Source organism: Strongylocentrotus purpuratus, unplaced genomic scaffold, assembly GCF_000002235.5.
Source record: "Strongylocentrotus purpuratus isolate Spur 01 unplaced genomic scaffold, Spur_5.0 spur5_scaffold_3, whole genome shotgun sequence".
Taxonomy (NCBI): domain Eukaryota; kingdom Metazoa; phylum Echinodermata; class Echinoidea; order Camarodonta; family Strongylocentrotidae; genus Strongylocentrotus; species Strongylocentrotus purpuratus.
Window position 1 is genome coordinate 26,558,524 of NW_022145609.1, and position 23,273 is coordinate 26,581,796.

General features: G+C 36.8%; 1 protein-coding gene across 1 annotated transcript in view; it reads left to right on the forward strand.

The window, feature by feature from the left end:
• The first annotated feature begins 233 nt into the window (after positions 1 to 233).
• Positions 234 to 23,273, forward strand: part of LOC115928551 (mutS protein homolog 5-like) — a 32,008-nt gene continuing 8,968 nt past the window's right edge. The window contains exons 1-2 of the mRNA XM_030995858.1: positions 234 to 284; positions 16,216 to 16,339. Of these exons, the coding sequence (XP_030851718.1) occupies positions 234 to 284; positions 16,216 to 16,339 (175 nt within the window). The remainder of the gene's footprint in view (positions 285 to 16,215; positions 16,340 to 23,273) is intronic.

The following is a 23,273-nucleotide window of genomic DNA, read 5'->3' on the forward strand; positions in this document are numbered from 1 at the left end:
CAGACATTCTGGCGGAAGATTGATCCCGACACTTTCTCACAAAGTACACAAGTTCACAACTAGTCTTGAAGTTCCTGATGTTTTTTATATGTTAACTTCGCATGATTATTACGAAATATGCATTCCAGGGACCTATAGATATCAAAGGGACAGCATGTACGTCATTGAGTCTTCAAGTCTTTCCCAAACACGCTGGTGCATTGACGCTAAACTATTAATATCTTAACGTAGAGATGTCGTGGTTGAGTGGATACGTCACTGGACTGCAGATCACAAGGTCTGCGGTACGTGTCCCACCGTGGCACTAATGTCCTTTGGCAAGACATTGATCTACATTTGTCACACTCAACCCAGGTGATGTAAATGTGTACCTGGCAGGAAGTAATTCTTTGAAATGCTAGAGCGCCGTAATGGTAGCACAGCTAATGCCGGGGTAATAATTTCGAAATTTGTTAAGGCGCTTTGAGCATCCCTTGGGATGGATATATGTGCATTATGAATGTTATTATTATTATCATTATCAATAAGCCAATTGAGATAACATTTAAGAAAGAACAAAGAAATGTTTCTGTACATTTGATGGTCTTTGTGACAGGTGTCCTTATGTTTAAGAAATACTGATCAAGTAGACACTAAAAAAAATCTTTACAAGGGGTTGTAAGAGCAAGTGATATCTTAGTAAGCTTATATTTTGTCCGTTCCTTTTGATCTGTTTCTAAAATATTAGCAAATTGATTCAGAAAAGGGAACCCTCCACAAAGTACAAATGTCAAAAGAATATCAAAATATATGCCTCAACGACTTTCCGTACAAAATTGCAAAATTTCATAGTGCAGAAAAATTGAAATAAAGTGTCTCTTTCCTCTTAATTGTTTGCTCGTGACCTTTGCTGACCTTTTAGGAAAGAAGCTCATCCATCCCTTCTCTTAAAATGACCCATTTCCACTCTGCTTTCAAACGGACAGTACCAGATGTTTGACAAGACCACCTTCTTTCCCCGTTACTCCTCGACAACGTGGCAAGAGGGGTGTAAGATGAGAACCCGAGGAGAAGGTGAAGGGGGGAAATGGCTAAATTGATTTACCCTTCCTCTTACAGGCATCTTATTTCATCTTGAAAGATGCACAAAATTGACTCTTTAAAGAAAAGTTCCATGTTCCTATTTTCAGTTAATTCTTACATCCTTACTCTGGAACGATTTGTCACTAGAAAGTGTGTTGATAAAAGTAGGGCCCAAACAATGACAATTCAGTAAACAAGAATGCTTTCGTAAAACCAGTTGTTCCCTTATACCAGTGTTTGTTTGGATGGTGAACTTATGATGAACTTTTCAAGATAGAATATGAATCAAAATGCCAAGCTGATGTGGCAAAATTAATTATGCACCATTTGTGTTTCTATGGTATATCTCATTTTTGTCATATTTAAAGATTTTCTAGAATTGGGGCATTGAAAATATAAATGTTCCTTCATGCGAAGGGTAGGAATTAACTTGTTGAGGCTTTATGAAAAAGGAGTGTCTTAATATGGTTTAACTCTTTCTCTTTAAATCTGTTTCAGATGTCCTGAGCTTAATCCTTAACCCTCGCGTTATCTTTATAAGATGTGGACCTAGTCATTGCACATCACTTACAAATATCTCTAAATAATTGAAAAAAATGTTAATATTGTAATGCCTTTAATTTGAAAATAGATCTTTCACCAATTTTATGCCAACTTTTTAAACAAAAGCTTCTCTGACAACTAAAGAGCTCTGCTTGAGGCTACAACTAATACAGTCAAACCTGTTTTAGTGACCACCTGTCTACAAAGACCACATTTTTTGTTTCCCTTGAAAACGTTTTCTCATTGAAACATGAACTAAAGGAACTTGCCTGCAAAGACCACCTGTCTACAAAGACCACTTTTTGTTTTTTCCCTCTGGCTGTCGCTATAGACAGGTTTGACTGTATATGAAAAGTGGATTCCATCTACCGTATGAAGATTGCCATTATTCATAGCATGTGAATGAAATGCCTGGTAACCAGGGGTTCAGCAAGAGAAACATTCACAAATTGAAATACATTAGTAAACTGGTCTGAAGGCTCAGCGCTCATTTAAGTTGTAAAATGCAATTAAATTTATATCACTTACAAAATAGGTGATTTGAACAAAATAATGCTTAAAGATGAAGTTGAATTCCGGTCATGCCATTGCATTGTGAAAGAAACGGTGTGGAATCGACCAGAAAAGGTTGATCATTTAGCATATAAGAATTTGTGTGTATTGCAAGGTTCTGGAATCATCAAAATGATAAGAAATTTGGCCAAGTCTTGGTAAAGTTACAAACACTATACACAGAAAGATGTATATGGGACTACACGAGCACGTGGCGTAAAAATCCTACCCCGAGTTTTACAATGTTACTTGACATATTTAGAATATGAAGGCATTTAAAGAGCCATGTTTTTCAGGGAACATGTCTTATCTAATGTTCTTCCACACTTGCATAATACAACGATAATGCTCACAAATTATTTTTCACCTCTTCCCAGAACTCAACCTTCTCTTTAATTTACTCAGCTGAGGAAACAATCCTAAATGTTTAAGTGTACCTTTAAATGAAATCAGAAATCATGCATGCATCGAGGATTCCATTTCTTCCCTGGTTACCCATGTTTTTATCTATGTTACTGGCCTTGTCTGTGACAGGTACACGTTCGTTTAACCAGAAGTAAAGCTTTACATTTCAACTTCCGGAGGAAATCTGACTTTAAGAGTGAGGTCGCGTTGGATCAAACCCAAACAAGTTACATGGACATGAGAGTGAACTAACCTGCCTCAATCAGTATCCTTCAATGGGAGATTGATTGCAATGTGATGATTTTAGTTTATCAATTTAGAGCTATAATATAGTCAAACCTGTCTATAGCAACCGCCCAAGGGAAACACAAAAAGTTGCCTTTGTAGACAGGTGGTCTTTGAAGACAGGTTCCTTTAGTACATGATTCAATGAGAAACCATTTTCAAGGGAAACAACAAATGTAGCCTTTGTAGACAGGTGGTCTTTGTAGACAGGTGGTCACTAAAGCAGGTTTGACTGTACCATACCATGGAGAGAAGGGGGGGGGGGCAGTAGACATGAGCATTGCTAGTCCAGTTTGGAAGGAGCTGGGGTGTCAGACTAAATTTGCTGACAAATTAGTCAAAGTTTACAACAAACAAAAGTATGACAGGTCCTCAGATTTTCAGATTTAGTAATTGATAGGCACAAGGAGATGGCAGTTTTTTGCAAGGGTAAAAATGACAATATTGCATATTGCCAGCTGCCTGTGAGAAGGCCAGTGTTGCTATTGAAAATGCACAGCTCTTACAACAGTTTTGCAGGCAGGGGATGATATGCACTTGTCATTTTTTTTGTGTGAGAATATATTATAGTAAACTACCTTATGTGGAAACACACTAAGTAGCAAAAGTTGGACAGAACTGGGCATATACAGGTAGCCTTATATACTTGTTGCTCTTGAGGCTCAGACTACCCTCAAGTAAGCCACATGAATCTACACCATCATAGTTCATGTTCGCAGACTGTATTAAACTTATCCGCCATCAACCTCAAACTTGAAAGAGCATGTCCTACACCAATGGTTGTTGCCCTTTGATACTGTATCATCCACTAAAGCCCCGACAACCTGTTCAGCCTTCACCCCTTATCCCATGAAGAACAGATCCCTCAAGTTCTCTCTCTAAGAAACGGATGCAGCATCCATCTGTATCAACCCCATGGCTTCTGAGTTTGCACTGCAAATCATGATCAAGGTACCCGCTGTTTGGAGCCAGAAGAGCATTAACTCTAGGCGCGTCTTCATCATCTCGAGATTGCCAAATAGCCCGCTATTTCTGATTTGGGAAATAATCCCGAAGTTACAAATCGCGTCTTCATCAGCTCGAGATTGCTTGGCGTTTGCGCATATTGTGAGTCTTCGGTCTGGTGAAGATGCACCGGACAAATAGCTGGATATTTTGCCAAATACTAGATATTTTGCAAACTATCCCAAGATATCTTGGGATGATAATCCCGACCAAATATCCCGCAGCTAATTGCAACTTCGGGCTGACGAAGATGCAAATTAGCTGGATAGTTTGCGATCGGGATAGTTCAAATAGCTGGATATTTGGCAATCTCGAGCTAGTGAAGATAGGCCTTCTGTGTACTATTAAGCACATGAGTTAACTTAATGCCCTTCTGGCACTCAACAGATGATACACAGTATAGGCCTCAAGGATACAACGTTTCATGGGCTTCGTTCCCTGACTTTGTTGAGAGCAGTAAACAAGCTTGTGAATCACTCAGTCAAGCCCGGATCATCTCCCTATCTCAGCTTTCCATTTTAACTTACTTGCTTCTCGAGTGTCTTCACGACAACGTGATCTTGGATTTCGGCTTCAGGAAGATTTCTGTTAGGAGAGAAGGTCAAAGTTGTTTTGAAAATTAAATGAAGAAGATTTAAGAACCTCACAACATCGTTGCCATGGATTTTTGTCTCTTTAAGGATTAAGTCAGTGGCAGAAGTGCGATAGCTCAGTGGTAGAGCAATGGTCTTACTAGAAGGCTCCGGGTTCAAAGCCAAGTTGATGCTTTTATTGCCCTTGTTAAAGCAGGAGTCCTTAATTTCTAATCCATTTTGCTTATTGCCATTTTGACAATCATGTAAAATGAACACATCATCATCATCAAGTTCTTGATTGAATATTAGTTACAGCAGTTATGGTCATGCGATTGCATTGTGAAAGAAACGTTGTGAAATCGATCAGAAAAGGTTGATCATCTAGCATAGATGTACTGCAAGGTTCTGGAATCATCAAAATGATAAGAAATGAAGAAAAGTCTTCATAAAATTAGAAGCACTGTACACAGAAAGATGTATATGGGACTACACACACGTGCGCGACACATGCATTTCATATCTTTCAACAGGCGAGAGATACACTAATTTACCAAATATATCAATTAGTAGTCGGTTTCCCGTCAAAATTGTTATCATCATGTAATATTCAAAACATATTCTTTCACAAGATTGGTAATAAGAGCTTTCATTTCATTTTTTGAAATTGGGGCGTTTCCAATACTGAACTTTACCTTTAAATCGGTAGCATTGAATTACCTGCACATAGTCAAAAGGAAGTTCTTTTTAAGCTTAGTGTGTTCATTGATATATTATCTTACTCGAACATGAATAAATATCTGTTGTTCTGGTAGATTTTCTACAAAATGAATATCAAATTCATAGACAAACCTATTTCATATTGATTAATCATTCTGATTATAAGAATATGAAGAGGAAAACAGGAAAACCTGAGTGCTGTCCTCGGGTTGCTCTCAAGGTTACTTGAAGGAAACTTCTATCATTTTGGTGCAGTATAACTCCATGATGTTGATTAATACTGCAAATTGCCCTGAAGGAAATAGTCTATCAACTTAATGTACTTGCCAGTACAATATTAAGAATTTTGTAGGTCAGGCCGTGAAATTCTTATGAAGCATTTGTCACGTTCTCTTGGTTAATCATTCCAGAAAACTTTACCTCCGGTAATCAAGGCAAGTAAACATATTCAATTTCAATCATGTTGCAATCTTGTTTCCTACAAGTCATGTTGCTGGTATGTCCGTAAGCATGCTCTCTTCCGGAAGCGGGATGCCTTCACGAGGGAAGACCTTTCCCTTGGCCGACTGATTGCTCTCGGCTTCCATCAAGTCAGTACTCAGCTATGTTGTCCACCTCTTACCTGCCCCACTTCATGAATGACTTCATTACCAGTAGACAAGTACATGTAGTTAATGGTAGATGGATGAAAGAGCAATAGCCGCATTTGAGATGTCTTGGGGGTAATCAAGGGGTGGGTGTAGAGTTCAAGGGTAAAGGGGGTGGTAGGAAGGGGAAGGAGCATGGGGAGGTAGAGGAGGGAGGGGAGGAGAGAAGGGAGGGAGGAGTAGGGAGAGAGGAGGGGGAGGAGAGAGGGAGGAGGGGGAGGAAGAGGCAGGGAGTGGAGGTTACGGAGGCGGGTACAGTAGGGACTTTTCGAAAGGGGACGGTAGAGCATACAGAACGGAGAGTTGAGTTGACTGATGGTCCTCAAACAATTGGTTCCCGTCCTCATTTATGAACTATTTACATTTCTGGTGAGGGTGACGCATGTGACCCCTTTTCATGTCACTCTTTTTGGTATCTTATTCCATAAATCCTTATGTATTTCTTTGTTTTTGTTCTCCTTTAATCTTTTCTTTGTTACCTTTGATATACTTTCTTTTATCATTTTCTCTTCCACTTTTCCTTATGATATTTTTGTTTTATACTCTTATATTTTTCTTTTATACTCTCATATTTTTCCTTATCATCCTCATTGTATTTTTTTTTTTATTTCTCTCCTATTACCTATATCCCTTATCACTGCTCCATCCTGTTTACAGACCAGACATTATTTCAGCAGAGAACCGTCTTTTATTATGATTGACGGTGTTTTAAAACTTTGTTAATACATAGAAGCCTGCATCTTTCTGATATGTAGTGTGTCAAGCATGATTGCTTGATACAAAAATCTGTAAAACTTATTCATACCCATGTCTTCAAGAAGTCTGAAAAGTTTTTCAAGTCCAAAAAGTACAAACTTCAATAGTACACATTCCACTTTCATTATCTATAGACCTGAGGGTTGTGACTTGTCAGAGAAAGAGAGTGATGCAGCCAGCCCTTCGCTTGCTTCCATCCCCCTGGGACTGGGTGACTCACGCTCACACACACACACAAACACACTCCTCGTCGTCGTGACTCATCAACCCACAACCTCTGGCGGCCTGACAAAACACACAACAAATTATTAAGTACTCGTCCTTCAAGCAGCAGAGCAGGACCCTTTTGTTGTTTTCGCCAATATTGAAAAACCAAGTACCTGGGAAGAAATTAAACAGCCTCTTGACTCCTAGCAGTTTTCTAGGCTTTCTCATATAGATCTTTTCTGTGTGTCCTTTAGAAGCTTTTTAATTGTAATCAGTACTTTGGAACTGTAGTGGTGCGAAAATATGAATCTTCTTTCTTTCCAATTGTTCTTGTTTTTTTTCAAAGCTCATTTCTGTTTTTCTCATACTGTTTATTTATGGTTATTACTTTCTCATTTCTCCGCATTTAACTTGTCCCTTTCTTCTCTACTTATCTAATGTTATTATTTCCTGTCCTGTTTCATCTCTTCCTTCTACCCATTCATTTTGCTTTACATTTTGCCAGGAGAGCATTGAGTCTGTGTTAAAGGGACTTGGTAACATTGTAAAGATGAAAGAAAATGGTGCTATAAGGTAGTGACTTCAATGTTAGATGTACAATTAAAGATTGTCTGAAAGTTTAAGTGAAAACAGACCATTATTAACGATAAAAATTGGGAAAACCTAATCTGATCGATACCTTAATTCTCCCAACTATATTATTCAAATGTAATTACATTTTAGGTGAATATAATTCGTCACAAAGCAATGAATTGGCTCTATATACCATTCCAGACACGTAAGTGTTGAAAGATTTTAAAAAAGTCTGTCTTTTGTCTTATATTCATGGAAAAACAGTTGGGAAAATTCAAAAATGGTTGGGAGAATTTACTGTTAATCATTGTTACAGGGTGTTGCACAGTGACTCCTTCTTATAAAACCATTAATATCTTTAGGGTTTGAAAAAAAAAATCAGGATTTTTTGCATATTAGAGGCTTAGTACAGTAGAAGGAAGATAATAAGTAACATTTCATACACACATTACGCAATTTTTAAATCAACCTTCAACAATGTTACCGAGTCACTTTAAAGGTATATGAGCTGACACCTTTCTGGCTCTCTATTTAACCCTCTAACCTGTTGCCATTAATCCCTATTTTATCAAATAAGGTTGATTAAGATTGATTAGTTTGCTTCACGATGTATGTGTGAGAATTTGAGAAGTGTAAAACATTCAAGAAATGTCATTTCTCTAACTGAATCTCATAAAAATAAGAAATGTTTATCTGAAAAAGAAGATGAGAAGAAACCTCCAAATGAAAACAAATTTGACTCCATGAACTTTTATTCTTCAATTTTCAATGATAAAAGAAAATCAAGACCACAAATTATTTGTGATGATAGAAAAATATTTGTATTTAGTTCATTAATTAATTGGTCATTGGCCTTTTTTCCCTTAAAAAAAATTACTTAATGCGACCGCAGTGGTACAGCAATGATTTCTTTCTTTTTTGGTTAAACTTTTTTGTTTTTTTGTTTTTTAAAGAAGAGGGGTGCATTGATTTGGATTTGGTGTCACTCTTCTCCTATCTTACCATCTTCCTTCCCCAGCCTCCAGGCAACTCCCCCTATATGGGACTGACCCTTCCCCCTAGAGGGGTATCAATGTGCTCCCAGGAGGGGTAAGGCCTTGGGAGGGGGTAGAAAACTAGAACAGAGGAAGACTGTGGATTATGAAACCCATTTTCATGAAGAAGATTGGTATCTACCAGAAGAATACATTTTAGAAAATCTGATGTGTTGCAGTAACTCTGAACTACTTGATGTTATTGGAAGATTCCTCGATAAACCAATACCATACATGTATACTGCTGATAAAACATTTGTGTTGTCTAAGAATACTCTCAATACTTTAATACCAAGCTAATGTTAGCAAGAATATTCTCTGAAATGGTTCTAAACAGTCAATTTTCAATAGTTTTCTTACTTTTCCCCTAGAATGATGTGTTCGACCAGTACAGTGAGATGTAATTTTCAAGGGTATTGAAATAGTGTATGTGTGTGTCTTCTCATTGTGGAAATTGAGTGTATGTGTTTTTTCCTTGTTTGTGTGTACAAAACCCTGACAGGTAAGTGTCACAATAGAGTCTGTGCTTGCAGACTATCATTGAGTGACTTTCAGCCAATCAGATGACTCCACGATCTGCCCATTCTGTTAGCAGAGTGAAGAAAAGAATGGAGTACTATACACTGTAGCATGTGGTGTAGATTATTGCACTGCTATGACCTAAAGGAGATCTTACCTATGAAAGGTGGGGGCATTGGGGAATCGAAGATCAGAAGACACCTTACTACCTGTCCATACTAGATAACACTTAAATCATGGATGACAAGGCATAATCTTTTTTTGAAGGACACTGTCTTTAAGGTCATCCCTGATTTTCAGATCTACTGGATGGATTCATTAATGTAGTAAATATAAGGCCTAAAAAAAAAGATTTTGTATTGCCCTTTGCGACCGACCCAAAAATCTTGAAATCTACAGTCGACTTTTTAATTTTTTTAAACCATTTTTTTGAGGAAAAAATGTATGAAAGCACTTAAAAATATCAGCCCAAAGAGGGAGCTTTAAAAAAAAAAAGTTCTGACCGACCGACCCCTGTTTTGGCACCTAAAGGGCCAAATACAACATCCTTTTTTTTTAGTGGCCTAATCAATGATGGATATGACAGACATGTTCCTGTATGGCACCGTGGGTTTAGCTGATGTGTTTTTTAAATGGGGACAGTTTTTGGAATACCAGATCAAGACACACCTTACCTGGCTATAGTAAATAGCTGGTGGACTGGATGATAGGCATAATCTTCTATGAAGGACATTGTGTTTTGTTTAGGTCAATCCTGATTTCATGGCACAGGGTAGTGTCATTCAAGGAATTATGTTGATGGGACTAACCTTTATATTAATTTTTTTGTTAGTTCCTTTTACCAGAAGTATGACTAAGTGTTTTTAATTTTAGTATGAGGGCCATTTACACTTGCAACCAAGCAACCAAACATGCCTAAAGATGCCAAACCTGGGGCCTGACGGAGATCTTTCTTTGAAGTTTGCTAGGCAACTACACCAAGCCAGAAACATTCCAAGCCGGAGTATGAAATTTATAAATAGTTTCTCGCTCAAAATAAGTAAATTTATCTTGAAACTAGACTAGGTAGGTTAGGTCAATAGAAAGCACTTATAATGAGGAGAATGGCACAGGAAATTTATGTATCAATATAACTTATCTAGATAAAAAAAGTATTCAAGACCTATCCAAAAAGTTTTAAAGATGAAACAAAAGAAAGTTCAGAGACAGTTCTTGCGGCAGTTCTGAATATTGAACAAGGAAGTTCTAAACACTAAGGAAGAAAGCAAATTTGAGAGACCGATCGAGCAAGAAGCGGGATGTTTGGGATCAAAGTCAATCATCCCCATCATTCTTTCTTCCTTCCCCGCCCTTAGGCAGACCCCCTTTTCATTCTGTTTATATAGTGGAGCTGACCACCCCCCTAGAGGGGTACGCCACCGGTCCCTTGGGGTCACTTCCTGCACCCCTTTCAGAAGGCCTGTCTTCACTATCTCGAGATTGCCAAATATCCAGCTATTTGAACTATCCCGATCGCAAACTTTCCAGCAAGTTTGCGTCTTCATCAGACCGAAGTAGCAATTTGGTTGGGATTATAATCCCAAGATATCTTGGGATAGTTTGCAAAATATCCAGCTATTTTTCCTGTGCGTCTTCACCAGACCGAAGCGCTAACGCTGAGCAAAATATCTCGAGCTAATTTCTCAAGGTCGAGTTTCAAATTTCGAGGTCGAATCTCGAGCTGATTAGGACGCAGTTTGTAACTTCGGAATTATTTCCCAAATCAGAAATAGCGGGCTATTTGGCCATCTCGAGATGATGAAGACGCGCCTAAGGATCACAATGGCTGGGACAAGAGATGCTGAGGCAGCCTACAGGTAGACTTCAATTTGGGTAGGAGGAAGCCGGCGGTATTACTTGATTGAGAACAGGATCAGAGATTAAAATCATGGAGGTGGGCTAGTATTTATAGCATGAAATGTTGCAAATTCAGGAGCGTTGATGCGATGATTGAGCCATGATATGGGCAGATTCTATTACTTCAAGATGTCTTTCTTTGCTTTATCTTTGTTTTATCTTATTATGACGAGACCTTTAAGAATAAGGAAGCCTTTAATTTCTTTGTGTGGGTTTACTTTCTTTTTTGAAGTACCGTCTTGAAGAAGGCACTTATCGTGTTGGTATGAGGCTTTGAGGTTTTGAGGACCAACTCTTTGATATTGAATAATTCACTGAATAGAGTTTATGTTTATCATAAAAGCATAGACCTGTGAAATTAAATGCCTGCAATATAATGAAGGTGTCAAAATCTGCACAAATGATAGAAGTAGAAGCTAGAGAAAATGAACTTATATTTACCCCCTTTCAAAGTTCAAATTTTCATTAAGGGAATAGTCTGGGCAAAGGTCTACATTATAGTGCTGTAAAAGGGGATATTTATCATTATAAAGTTGACTCAAAAGAAAGTTACTGTATATTTGACTGAGAACGAATTGTCAAATCATTTTGTTGAGACCGTCTTGGATGATGACTTTGTGATAGGCCATTGAACCTCCTACATCTAAAGATGATTAGATGTGCATTATGGAAATGAACGTTCATGGCCCCTGTCTGACAACCTAGATTGCTGACCCAGAAACAATTCATATTCAATCATTCCATTTAATCAGCGGCATAGTAAAAATGTGTTCAGTGGGGTGGGGGGGGGGGGGGGGGAACAAGGAGGTCACCATCTTCTGTGGGGAGGGGAAATGGCACTGGATTATTTTTTTTTAAATTGAGTGCATGAACATCTTATACTTACATCTAGTTTTCTGTGATGGAGCTCAGCGACTGAGCAAAATCTAAACGGCATTTTGAAAAAAATATCATAATTTGCCATTTTGATGCATAAATTGCTACTATGCATACAGTAATCATGTTATGTTTATTTCATATTTGTCAACTTTTTGTGGGGGTGGGAGGGGGACACCTAGGAGTATGAGAATTTGGAGCAGGGTACGTTCCCCGAGGGTATGATGCCTTTAATATACAGAGAACATTCAGAGACTGTTTCCATTGCTGCATAACCCTACCAGTGATGATAGGAGATAATTCAAAGTTAGGATAGCTCCACTGCAAGCAATGGCAACAGCCCTATTATGATTAACCTAAATATTGACCCAGAAACTATTTGTATTCAATCATCCCATTTGATCTATAGAGAACATACATAGATTATTCTTAGGCCCTACTGCTTGCTGTGATATATATGTTGGAAAATGTTGTTGGCTACTTCATGTAAATCTATAACACGGAGCTCATCTTCCCCAAAATCTGTAACGGGTTCAATTAAGCAATTTGCTTTCTGATTCTGAAATGCTACAAACAGAGAAATTTAAAATAAAAGTGGAAACTTTATTCCAAACCATATCTCTTGAAAGTCTCATGAAATCTTTTTTTGTGACATACATTTGTCAATATACATTTATCTGATGGTAAAGTTGAGTTCTTTATTTCCATGCTCATGCATTATTACAACCCAAAGTTTCCCCATTTGAAAACAAAAAGCTGTAAAATGCAAACTATTCTCTGTATGCATTTGCATGAGATTTGGTGTGTGTATGTTGAATAGGGGTTTGCGCTGCTGTTGAGCAATGTTGTCAAAGACTTGGGGTGTGAAGCTGGGAATGGGAACAGTGTCATTAGAGTTAGCCATCTGTCTGACACCATTTCTTACTGCGATTGACCTGTTAATTACCCTTTAATTAGCAGTCTGATTAGAGAACTGCTTACCTAATACACATAGGGCATGTATTGCTAGACTGACTGATCATGTGATTTAAACTTTGTATCTTAGGTAACAATGAGAACTCCTTTTTCAGGTTTGATTATGTTCAAATAATTGCACAATTATAAAGAGAGAGGAAGATAGAGAGAGAAATAAAGAGAGAGAAAGACAGAGGGGGTTAGGGTTAGATATAGACATTAACTGGTAATCAAAGATAGAGAGGGATAGAGAAATGAGGAAAAGGGCAGAGAGAGAGAGAGAGAGAGAACCTGAAGAGAGACATGAAGAGAGAGCATGAGAGAAAAACAAGAAGAGTGTTAAAAGAAGAGAGAGAGATAGGGAAAGAGAAAGAGGTATACTGAAAAACCCTATAGAGAGGGGAAGGGGGATGTAAGAAATTGAAGACAAAAAGTGGGAGGGGCAGAGTGATATAGATAGGTTAGGAAACCGACTAATAAGTAAAAGTACAGATAAAGGGGCATCAAGAAAATGAAATAGAAGATAATGGGAATTTGATGGCACAGAGAGAAAGAGAGAGAGAGAGGGAGAAAGAGAGAGAGAGAGAGAGAGAGATAGAATACATTTCCATCTACATTAGATAAAGAATTCTGCAGACATGGAGTTAAAATGCAATCCGTCATGCTGTGCACACTGATGACTCTAGCTCTAACCCGCTATTAAATGAATCCATGCATCATCGAGCATTGTATGTGAAGACATGAAAAGGTTTCTCCAGATGTCACTTTATCCCTTTCTTGTTTTGCCACGGAGGTGAACGTTCGAGACATCCTACTCTTTTCTCGGAAAGCGGTCCATGATTCATACCTGCTCCCCAAGCCGTCACTGATGAACATTGTTCCCACATCTCAATGCTGTTTACAATCGCAGATAAATTAGGCTGTGTTCATACTTACTCTAACCACTTCAGTGGTTAGAGTGGTGATTTTGAAAATGAGGTCTGAGGTTCCAAACCAGAAGTTGTTAATCTCGGGCAGTTTATGGACGAGGAATTTCTTACCCACAAATAGCCTTGTGTAAATTAATACAGGATTTTCAGTCATTTATGAATATCATGTTTTGTAGGGAGATTTTGTCAGACATTTAATGAAAAAAATGTGTTAATAAGTGTGAATGAACTCTTGCCTCTAAAATAAGGCACATCGTTTGTATTTTTCAGATTCTATGAGAATTCAGGCAAGAGTTAATTACTTCCGGTATGTACACTGTATGCGGTAGTATCACACCTTTCAATTTGAATGAGGTGTCGGTAGGGCATGTGATATTTTTTTCCCCCACAATTTCTAGCTTTAAACATCTAAATTTTGTGAGTGTTAAAAAGGCATATGTAGAAAAAGTGATTTAAATGATTGCCCAATATAGCAACAATACTAGTTTTGATATGTTGGACAAGCTGTAGGCATTTTTTTAGAGGAAAATGTGATTTTATCCAAATTTGTACATCTTGACATCATGTCCTTTTTAGCTGTAAAGTAAAGCAAAAGTAGAAGATGCCTTTTTGTTTATGAAAACTAGGGGACTGTCAAAGAAAACTAGTATTGAATTTGTAATTAATTTTTTTAAAGCTAATGCATCAAACATTTAAGTATGAGCTAGGCATCTGTAGAAGATATGAAGTCATCATCATTGTTATTTCATGGCTGTCAACATCAGCTATGGAACTGAAGACTAATCAAATCCTTTCTAAGATAAGCAAATCCTCTCACCATCTGCCCTATACTCTGACTGTAAAGAGAAGGTTGAGTTCTGGGAAGAGGTGAAAAATAATTTGTGAGCGTTATCATTGTTATTATGCAAGTGTGGAAGAACATCAGATAAAACATGCTCCCTGAAAAGCATGGCTCTTCAAATGCCTTCATATTCTAAATATGGCATGTAACATTGTAAAAATTGGGACAGATTTTACGCCACATGTTCGTGTAGTCCCATATACATCTCTGTGTACAATGCTTGTAACTTTACCAAGACCAAATTTCTTATCATTTTGATGATTCCAGAACCTTACAATACACACAAATACTTATATGCTAGATGATCAACTCCACCCCATTTCTTTCACAATGCAATCGCATGACCAGAATTCAAATTTATCTTTAGAACACTTGCATCGTTATAAACTTGAAGACCTTCTAAGTGTGAATGCACCCTCCTTAATGTAACGCTCTTGACATTTAATCTGTCTGATTGATCCCAGCCAGGTGTGTGAACCCCAATGCTATGTCGTATCATGAGGCCTTGCCAGAGGTAGCACACTATAATCTCCAAAACATGGTTGGCTGCCAATCCCTTTAGGTACTCGAGAGCCAAAAGGCCATTGATTGTTTGTAAATGTGTGTAAGTTAATGCCTTTTTGGATCTAAGCAGATGGTTTAATCACAGACAAAGTCCTGTTCAACCTTTCAATCTCTTTAAGTAGGTGTACATTTGTTTGATCATAGACAAAGTCCTATTTAACATTTCAACCTCTTTATATCTATGTATGATTTGTTGTTGTGAGCAAGAAGGGAATTAACATTATGTAAAAGTATATAAGTTCAAGCTGTTCTAGCCCATAGCAGAGAATTGAATCACAGACAAAGTCCTATTAAACCTTTCAAACTCTTTATTTAGATTCATGTGGATTTGCGTGTTGTTGTTGTAAGCAAGAAGGGCTTAACATTGTAAAAGTATATGAGTTGGAGTTGTTCTGGCTCATCGCAGAGGATTTAATCACAGACAAAGTCCTATTAAACCATTTCAACCTCTTTTTTTAGATTTATGTAGATTTGTGTTTTAGTGTTAAAGCAAGAAGGGCATTAACATTACGAAAAGTATATAAGTTAGAGTTGTTCTGGCTCATCGCAGAGGATTTAATCACAGACAAAGTCCTATTAAACCTTTCAAACTCTTTATTTACATTTATGTACATGTAGATTTGTGTTTTGGTGTTGTAAGTAAGAAGGGAAATAACATTATGTAAAAGTATATAAGTTTGAGCTGTTCTGGCTCATTGCAGAGGATTTAATCACTAGCAGGGTCTTGTCAACCCTTTCGATCTACACGTACCTGTAGATGCATGGTGTATCAGTTGAGAGCCAGGAGGGTGCTAATGCTATGCTCTCAGCAGATAGCTCAATCACAGAAAAGGTCATATGAACCCTTTCAAAACTACACTTAAAGATGGTGTATCTCTTCTCTATGCGTCAAATATAAAAGTTGTATTTAAACACAGTGGGAAGGTTTCAGGAGAAAATAATGTTTAAGAACTCCCCTCAGGGAATGGGATCTGAATTTTTTAAAATATTTTTTTTTTAAACATTATTTTATGAAAAAATGCATGCAATTAGATTTTGTTTTGCATAGTCATGAAATGGTCGCTTAAAAATAAGTCGTCCACGTTCATAAAAAATTTACTAACATGTTTAGATAACTTCAGTTCTGTCACCTGGCATCATTTATACTTCTGTATACATGTATAATATATAATGATTAAAAAAAAACACTTTGAATGGACTGTAAATGTTTCATTTCTATTTGAAGACTATTAATTTTATATATCTTTTGTCTTTTTTCATTTTATCATCATTTAGATCTACCTGAGTGTAATGTGGCATGATGGGACATTGGGCGTCGCTTACTACAGCACGGAGACAGCTGAGATCTATATCATGAATGATACCATGGAGACAAACAACTATTCACTGCTCAAGAAAGGTGTGTACATATACAAACATCAGATTCGTTTTTCAAGGGCTATTTAAACTAGACAAAGCTTTTGTTTCCAGGCATTAGAGCCCATTGACGGAAATTAGTTTCTCCTTGAAATATGTGTTGTAGTTATCCCTAAGGTAACATCTTTTTTTTGTTCACTGGTGTATAATAATCATGGCATTAATATAAGTTTCTCCATTTTAAATAGGGTGATCATGTTGATTTAGTTTTTCACACATTTTCTAGTACCTATCCTCTTCAAAAGATTCAGTACCTTACCACTTTTTGAATCCAATAATGTGCACTTTTACATTTGACTTTTCTTTTTATCAGTTTTCTAAAATGCCTAGAACATGCCATGATATGTTAATGACATTAGTGATTTTAATATTCCTTTTGCTGTCTCTAGCAAATTTCAAATGATAGCTTTTTTTCGCTAAGATAATGTTTAAAAAAAAAATATTTTAAAAAATTCAGATCCCATTCCCTGAGGGGAGTTCTTAAACATTATTTTCTCCTGAAACCTTCCCACTGTGTTTAAATACAACTTTTATATTTGACGCATAGAGAAGAGATACACCATCTTTAAATTTCAAATGATAGCTTTTTTTCGCTAAGAGGGCAAGCTTCTGGAATCTAGGCAACATGGATATCTTGCAAATGTTTGTGTGATGCTCTTGTTTTCACTAGGTATAAACATGTTGAATTAGGCAAACACACCTGGGTGTAATTCAATTAGCTTATCCCTTTGTCTCGAGGAAAAGCCTCCATTATGTCTTCTTCCTCTCCTCAAACACAAGCTGCTATGATGAGGATGTCCTCTTGGAATGTCTTGAGGCTTCCTCAAACCTTAAAGAGAAGATTGAGTTCTGGAAAGAGGTGTAAATTAATTTGTGAGTGTTATCATTCTTATTATGCAAGTGTGGAAGAACATCAGATAAGACATGTTCCCTGAAAAGCATGGCTCTTCAAATGTCTTCATATTCTAAATATGTCATGTAACATTGTAAAAATCCAGGGTAGGATTTTTACGCCACGTGTTCATGTAGTCCCATATACATCTTTCTGTGCAGGGTGTTTGTAACTTTACTAAGACTTGGCCAAATTTCTTATCATTTTGATGATTCCAGTCACACAAATTCTTATATGCTAGGTGATCAACCTTTTCTGGTCGATTCCACACCGTTTCTTTCACAATGTAATCGCATGACCAGAACTCAACTTCACCTTTAAAGAGAATGTTAGGTTCTGCTAAAAAGAAGAACAATAATTTGTGTACTTCTCATTCTATTTTCATCAGTTTGTGAGAGTAACATCTACTGAAAATATTCCATGAAATGAATTAGTCTTCAAATCAGTTTTAAAAATTTGATGAGAAATAGCATGAACATGTGGCATAAAAATCTGTCTTGATTTTTATGCTGTTACATGCCATATTTAGAATATTAAGGCATTTGAAGAGCCATGCTTTTCAGGGAACAATTGTTATCATGTGTTCTTCAACACTTGCATAATAACAATGATAACGCTCAAAATTTTTCACCTCTTCCCAGAACTCAACCTTCTCTTTAACCTCAAGCCTTCATGGTCTGTTGAGACCTTGTTGTGTAAATACATAAATGATGTTTATGTGGGAACAGTGTAATTAAGGGTTATTGATTGGACATCCAGTCTCATGATTTCATTTTTGTGAAGAACCAAACACCAGACAGAGTCAAAAGGAATGTGGTATGAGAAGTAGAGGTGCAAGGCAGTAATAAAGATGGGGAAAGAAATAAAAGGATGAGGATAAGGGAGTGAGGAGTAAAAAGATATGAATTCCAAAGAAATAAAGGAGCAAGAGGGAAAATAGGCAGAAAGATGAAGGGTTGAAGATAAAAAATCATATATGTTACATATTTATTCAAATATATTTATACAGGATACACAAGATCAGAATGTTCCTGCTTTTCGTCTTGGTCCTGATATTAAAAACATAAAAGTAATAATGGTAAATACTATTTACAGTCAATATAATAACAAAAAAAAGAACAAAATTGAATTGAGACAATGCATGATGAATAAAATAAATCAAGAATGTAAATTATAAACATAAATTGAAATCAAAACATTATTTCTATGGATAAAAATGCACATAATTCTACACTCATACATGTGCGTGTAAAAGTCTAATATGCCTAAACAAGCCAATCGATACGGTACATGCCAGAGGACAATTTGTGGCTTTGTTATGGAGGTATTGTGGCATTCAGTCTTAATTAAAACTACCCCTTTTTGTCAACTAAAAAGAGCATGAGCCAGGAATTCAACAATTACAGGACAAACATAAGAGGGGGAAAAGAACCTCTAAAGAGTGCAGATGACACCTATTATTCCTTTTTCTTGTTACATGCTAATTGGAAAGGGGGAAACGTATTGACAGTTTGATCCTGTATGGGGTAAAAAGGTATTTCCTGCGTTTTGGAGATTAAGTGTCCCGATAGTGAAACCATTTGTTTGGTGAGAGTTTGTTAAAATCTGTACTTTACAAAGTGTCAGTGTTTTATTTTTGTATGTCTCCATGCACCAAAGGTGGTGCAGGGGGCATTTATGTTTTCAGGTTGTCCTTCCGTCCGTCCATATGTCCCGCTTTCTCGTTAACGCTATATCTGAAGAACCTCATGAGGTATGAACTTCACACTTGGTGACAGTGTGTATCATCATAGGAATACGATCTGATTATATTTTAGAGTAAGTAGTTCAAAGTTCAAAGGTCATTGAGGTCAATATGACAAATTACAGGTATAAGCCTCGTTATAGCAATGTCTCAAGAACCAAATTTTGAACCTTAAAAAAAAAAACACCTCCGAAATATTGTGTATTAAACAAGGTGTGGTTAGTTTGTGAAGAAGTGGCAACCAACTAAAAAACTAAGCAGGATTTTAACTCTGTCCCTCTGCTTAATAGTAAGTTAATCTTATTATTAATACAAAAATACCAAAGGAAACCAGTCTGTAAAGAGCTATTAACTCTGTGTAAGAATAAAGAGCTACATGTATATTGCTCTCTGACTCTTAAAGACCTTAAGACTTTAAGACCTTTCTCCTCTCGTCAATTACATCTCATCTCGTCGATTACATCTCATCAATTTCATGTCATTCCTCCTACCACCAAGGACCTCCCAGTGCAAGCATGCGCAACATATAGATGATATCATTCCTATTCCCAGCCCAAGATGTAATAGTAAGATGAGACGGTCTGTTGAGAACCAGAAGGGCAAATGAAATAATGGTATCTTACACAGTAGGCCTGTCTTCACTATCTCGAGATTGCCATATATCCAGCTATTTGAACTATCCCGATCGCAAACTATCCAGCTAATTTGCGTCTTCATCAGATCGAAGTAGCAATTAGCGGGATATTTGGTCGGGATTGTCATCCCAAGATATCTTGGGATAGTTTGCAAAATATCCAGGTATTTGTCCTGTGCGTCTTCACTAGACCGAAGACTCGCACTATGTGCTAACGCTGAGCAAAATATCTCGAGCTAATTCCTTGAGGTCGAGTCTCAAGTTTCAAGGTCGAATCTCGAGCTGATGGAGACGCGTTTTGTAACTTCGGGATTATTTCCCAAATCAGAAATAGCGGGCTATTTGGCAATCTCGAGATGATGAAGACGCGCCTATTGTATCCTGGCTCTCAGCATATGTGATATAGATACACCCTGCCTGCTATAGAATATCTTGGAAGTATTGAGGATGGTCCATATGTCACGTTGTTAATTGATTTGTCAATTACACTGTAGAACATTATCCTCTTTGAAGTTTTGCCCGCTGCCGTCTCAGAACCGATCAATTCGTCTCTCAGGAATTCCTTCCCTAATAATGCACAGCGCGGTCTTCCAGTGGAGGTGTTCACACATCCTGTCAATGTTACCACTACTTCTTTTCAAATTGAACTCTGTGGAAGGGTGTGTTCACACATCGTATCATTGATACCACTACCGGTACTTCTTTTCATTTGAACTCTGTGGAAGGGTGTGTTCACACATCGTATCATTGGTACCACTACTTCTTTTCATTTGAACTCTGTGGAAGGGTGTGTTCTCACATCGTATCATTGGTACCACTACTTCTTTTCATTTGAACTCTGTGGAAGGGTGTGTTCTCACATCGTATCATTGGTACCACTACTTCTTTTCATTTGAACTCTGTGGAAGGGTGTGTTCTCACATCCTATCATTGGTACCACTACTTCTTTTCATTTGAACTCTGTGGAAGGGTGTGTTCTCACATCGTATCATTGGTACCACTCCTTCTTTTCATTTGAACTCTATGGAAAGGTGTGTTCATGTGTGCTGTCCTAAAGGCTCATCATGTGTAACAGACCGTGTATAGTCAACCCATTTTCTTTTAAATTTATAGGTTTCATCAGAGGAGAAAAATTAAGATTCTTGCAATTACCCTGAGAACAATTGTCATAACTTAATGAATGATTTAAGTTTTTGTACATATTTTATACATCAATTATTTCCCCTACCAAACATTTTTTTCTTCAAATGACCTTGAAAATTGTATCCATACACCAAAGATTACTGGTACTCTAATAATTTTAATCAGAAGTCTGGATATCTAAATATGTTATTTTCTTGGATTTTCAGTTAATTTACACCAACGTTTCTATTTAATATGCTACTCCCCCAAATTTTGTTTGTGTCTTTAAGCTTTTGATTTATGTGAAGCTGTTAAATCTCAGTTCAAATGAGTAAGATAAAGAAATTAATGCAATCGCATCTACACTGACGTACATCAAAGAATAACACACGTGAATGTCGCAATCGGCAAATTATTTACTAGTAACACCAGAACTTGTGACATGCATCCTTTTAACTTCATACTTCCTTTTATATACTCCATTACTTCTAACCACCCCACTTCACAGCTTCCTTTTAGAAGTGGGAAGTAATTCATCATTGCTTCATCTCCAAATATGGAAACATTTATTGTCAATTAAACCATTTATTGTTCCCTTCCACATCGTGATGGAAATCATTTATTCTTTAATGTCATACGTTAAGATTAGGTGAATTGCTGTTTGGTCCAAAGCGAGTTCGTCTACAACCCAAGTGGTTTATTCCCATAGGATCTACACCCAGCCCGTCTACTATCCACATGGTCACAAAATTATTTTGTCTGCTTATCATTTGGTCTAATGAACATTTAGGCTAACAGCCATTTGGTCCAATTTCCATTTGGTCTAATCTCCAATAAGTCTACTACTAATTCGGTCCATTGTCCTTCCAGTCTAATAACCATTTAGTCTAATTCCCAGTTTGTCTATTGACCATTTCATTCACCATCCACAAGGTCTAATAATCATTTGATTATAATTATTTATGATTAAGTGATTATTAGACCATGTGATGTCAATCATATTGAAACAGACAAATTGGGTAGTAGAAAAACTTGTTATGGACCAAATGGCAAGAAACCAACAATTATACATTACCCATCCTTTATGAGTAGTTCATCTTCAATTCAGGTAATAGCTTCCATTAGTTTGTGCAGGAAAATAATAATCGAGCAAATTTTTTGATATTCTATAACTCTGTTAATTTATTGTACCGGTAAATGAAGCGACATGCAATGTTTGGTTTTTATAATAGTTCTTATTTCAAGTAAATTGTACAACTGTTTAAACAAGAATTTCTTCAAAATTTAATCTCATCCAGTAGTCAATGGGTTGAATAACTGACAAATCATTTATTGAAAATTCTTAATCTTAATATTTTTTTGCTGAATCTCCAAATCTAACAAGTGCAAATAGGGAAATCTACCTATATTTAGGAAGACTCCTTTGAAAATAAAACATATAACCTTCACAAAACTCGCATATTTACCCTTGAATGTTTGGACCATATACTGAGCCATCATTATAACATGTGATATGCGCGATAGCTCAGTCGGTAGAGCAGTAGTCTCGTAATCTGGTGACCCGGGTTCGAAACCAAGGCGATGCGCTAGTGCCCTTTGGTAAGGCATTAATCCTCATTACCAGGTCCATGGGAGAGGACCTAAAGCCCTCGGCCGTCTGGTTGCCTACTTACAAGCATTTATGCTTTCTTAGCAATCAGGTAAAATAACCACCACCATTCCATTATACAGTCATATCACTGGTATACATAGCTATATTGTTGTTTGATCACTAAAAAACAATTTACTATGTTACCTCAAGTACTTCCATGCCTTGTGCAAAGTTGAAACTTTCTTTTAAATGGTCATTATTCATGATTGATTTTGTCATGTGGAAATTCAAGTGTTATGCAAAGAAAATGAAACAACGGAAAAGCGCTATTGAAATCAATGAAATTGTAACTTTCTCACATGTGTGGAAAAACATGTGATGTGATGTAATGAAATGAAATGAACTTCAATCATTATCTTATAAGATTGCTTACAAAGTTCTTAAATTATGTCCTTTGTTCTATAATTACTCTTTGAATTAAGGACCTACTCTTATTAAAGTACTTCAAAAACATTGAGCGGAAAAGGAACAAACAGAAAGAAAAGAAGAAAAAAGCCTAAGAAAAGTAGAACGGAAAAAAGAAATGAACCTGCCCACCCATAAAAATCAAAACATGTTTTTTCCTAGTCCTGTAAGTCTTGAATAATCATGTGATGAAAAGCAGTGGTTGATCTAGAGGATGTTCAGACTTGTTAAGTGTGCGCCTATCCCACCTCCCGCCCACAATCTTCTATTGAAATATATAATGTTTAATCCCTTTTTATTTGATAAAAGTAGCCCAACCTCATTATATAAATTTACTGTAAAATCTAATATGAAAACTCTCCTTCAAGTATAGAATAAATAACATCAAAAATGTCTGAATAGTAGATCATCTAAGACACTCCCAAGGTACTTAAATACTCATCAAGACATCTAAACTTTCATTCGTATT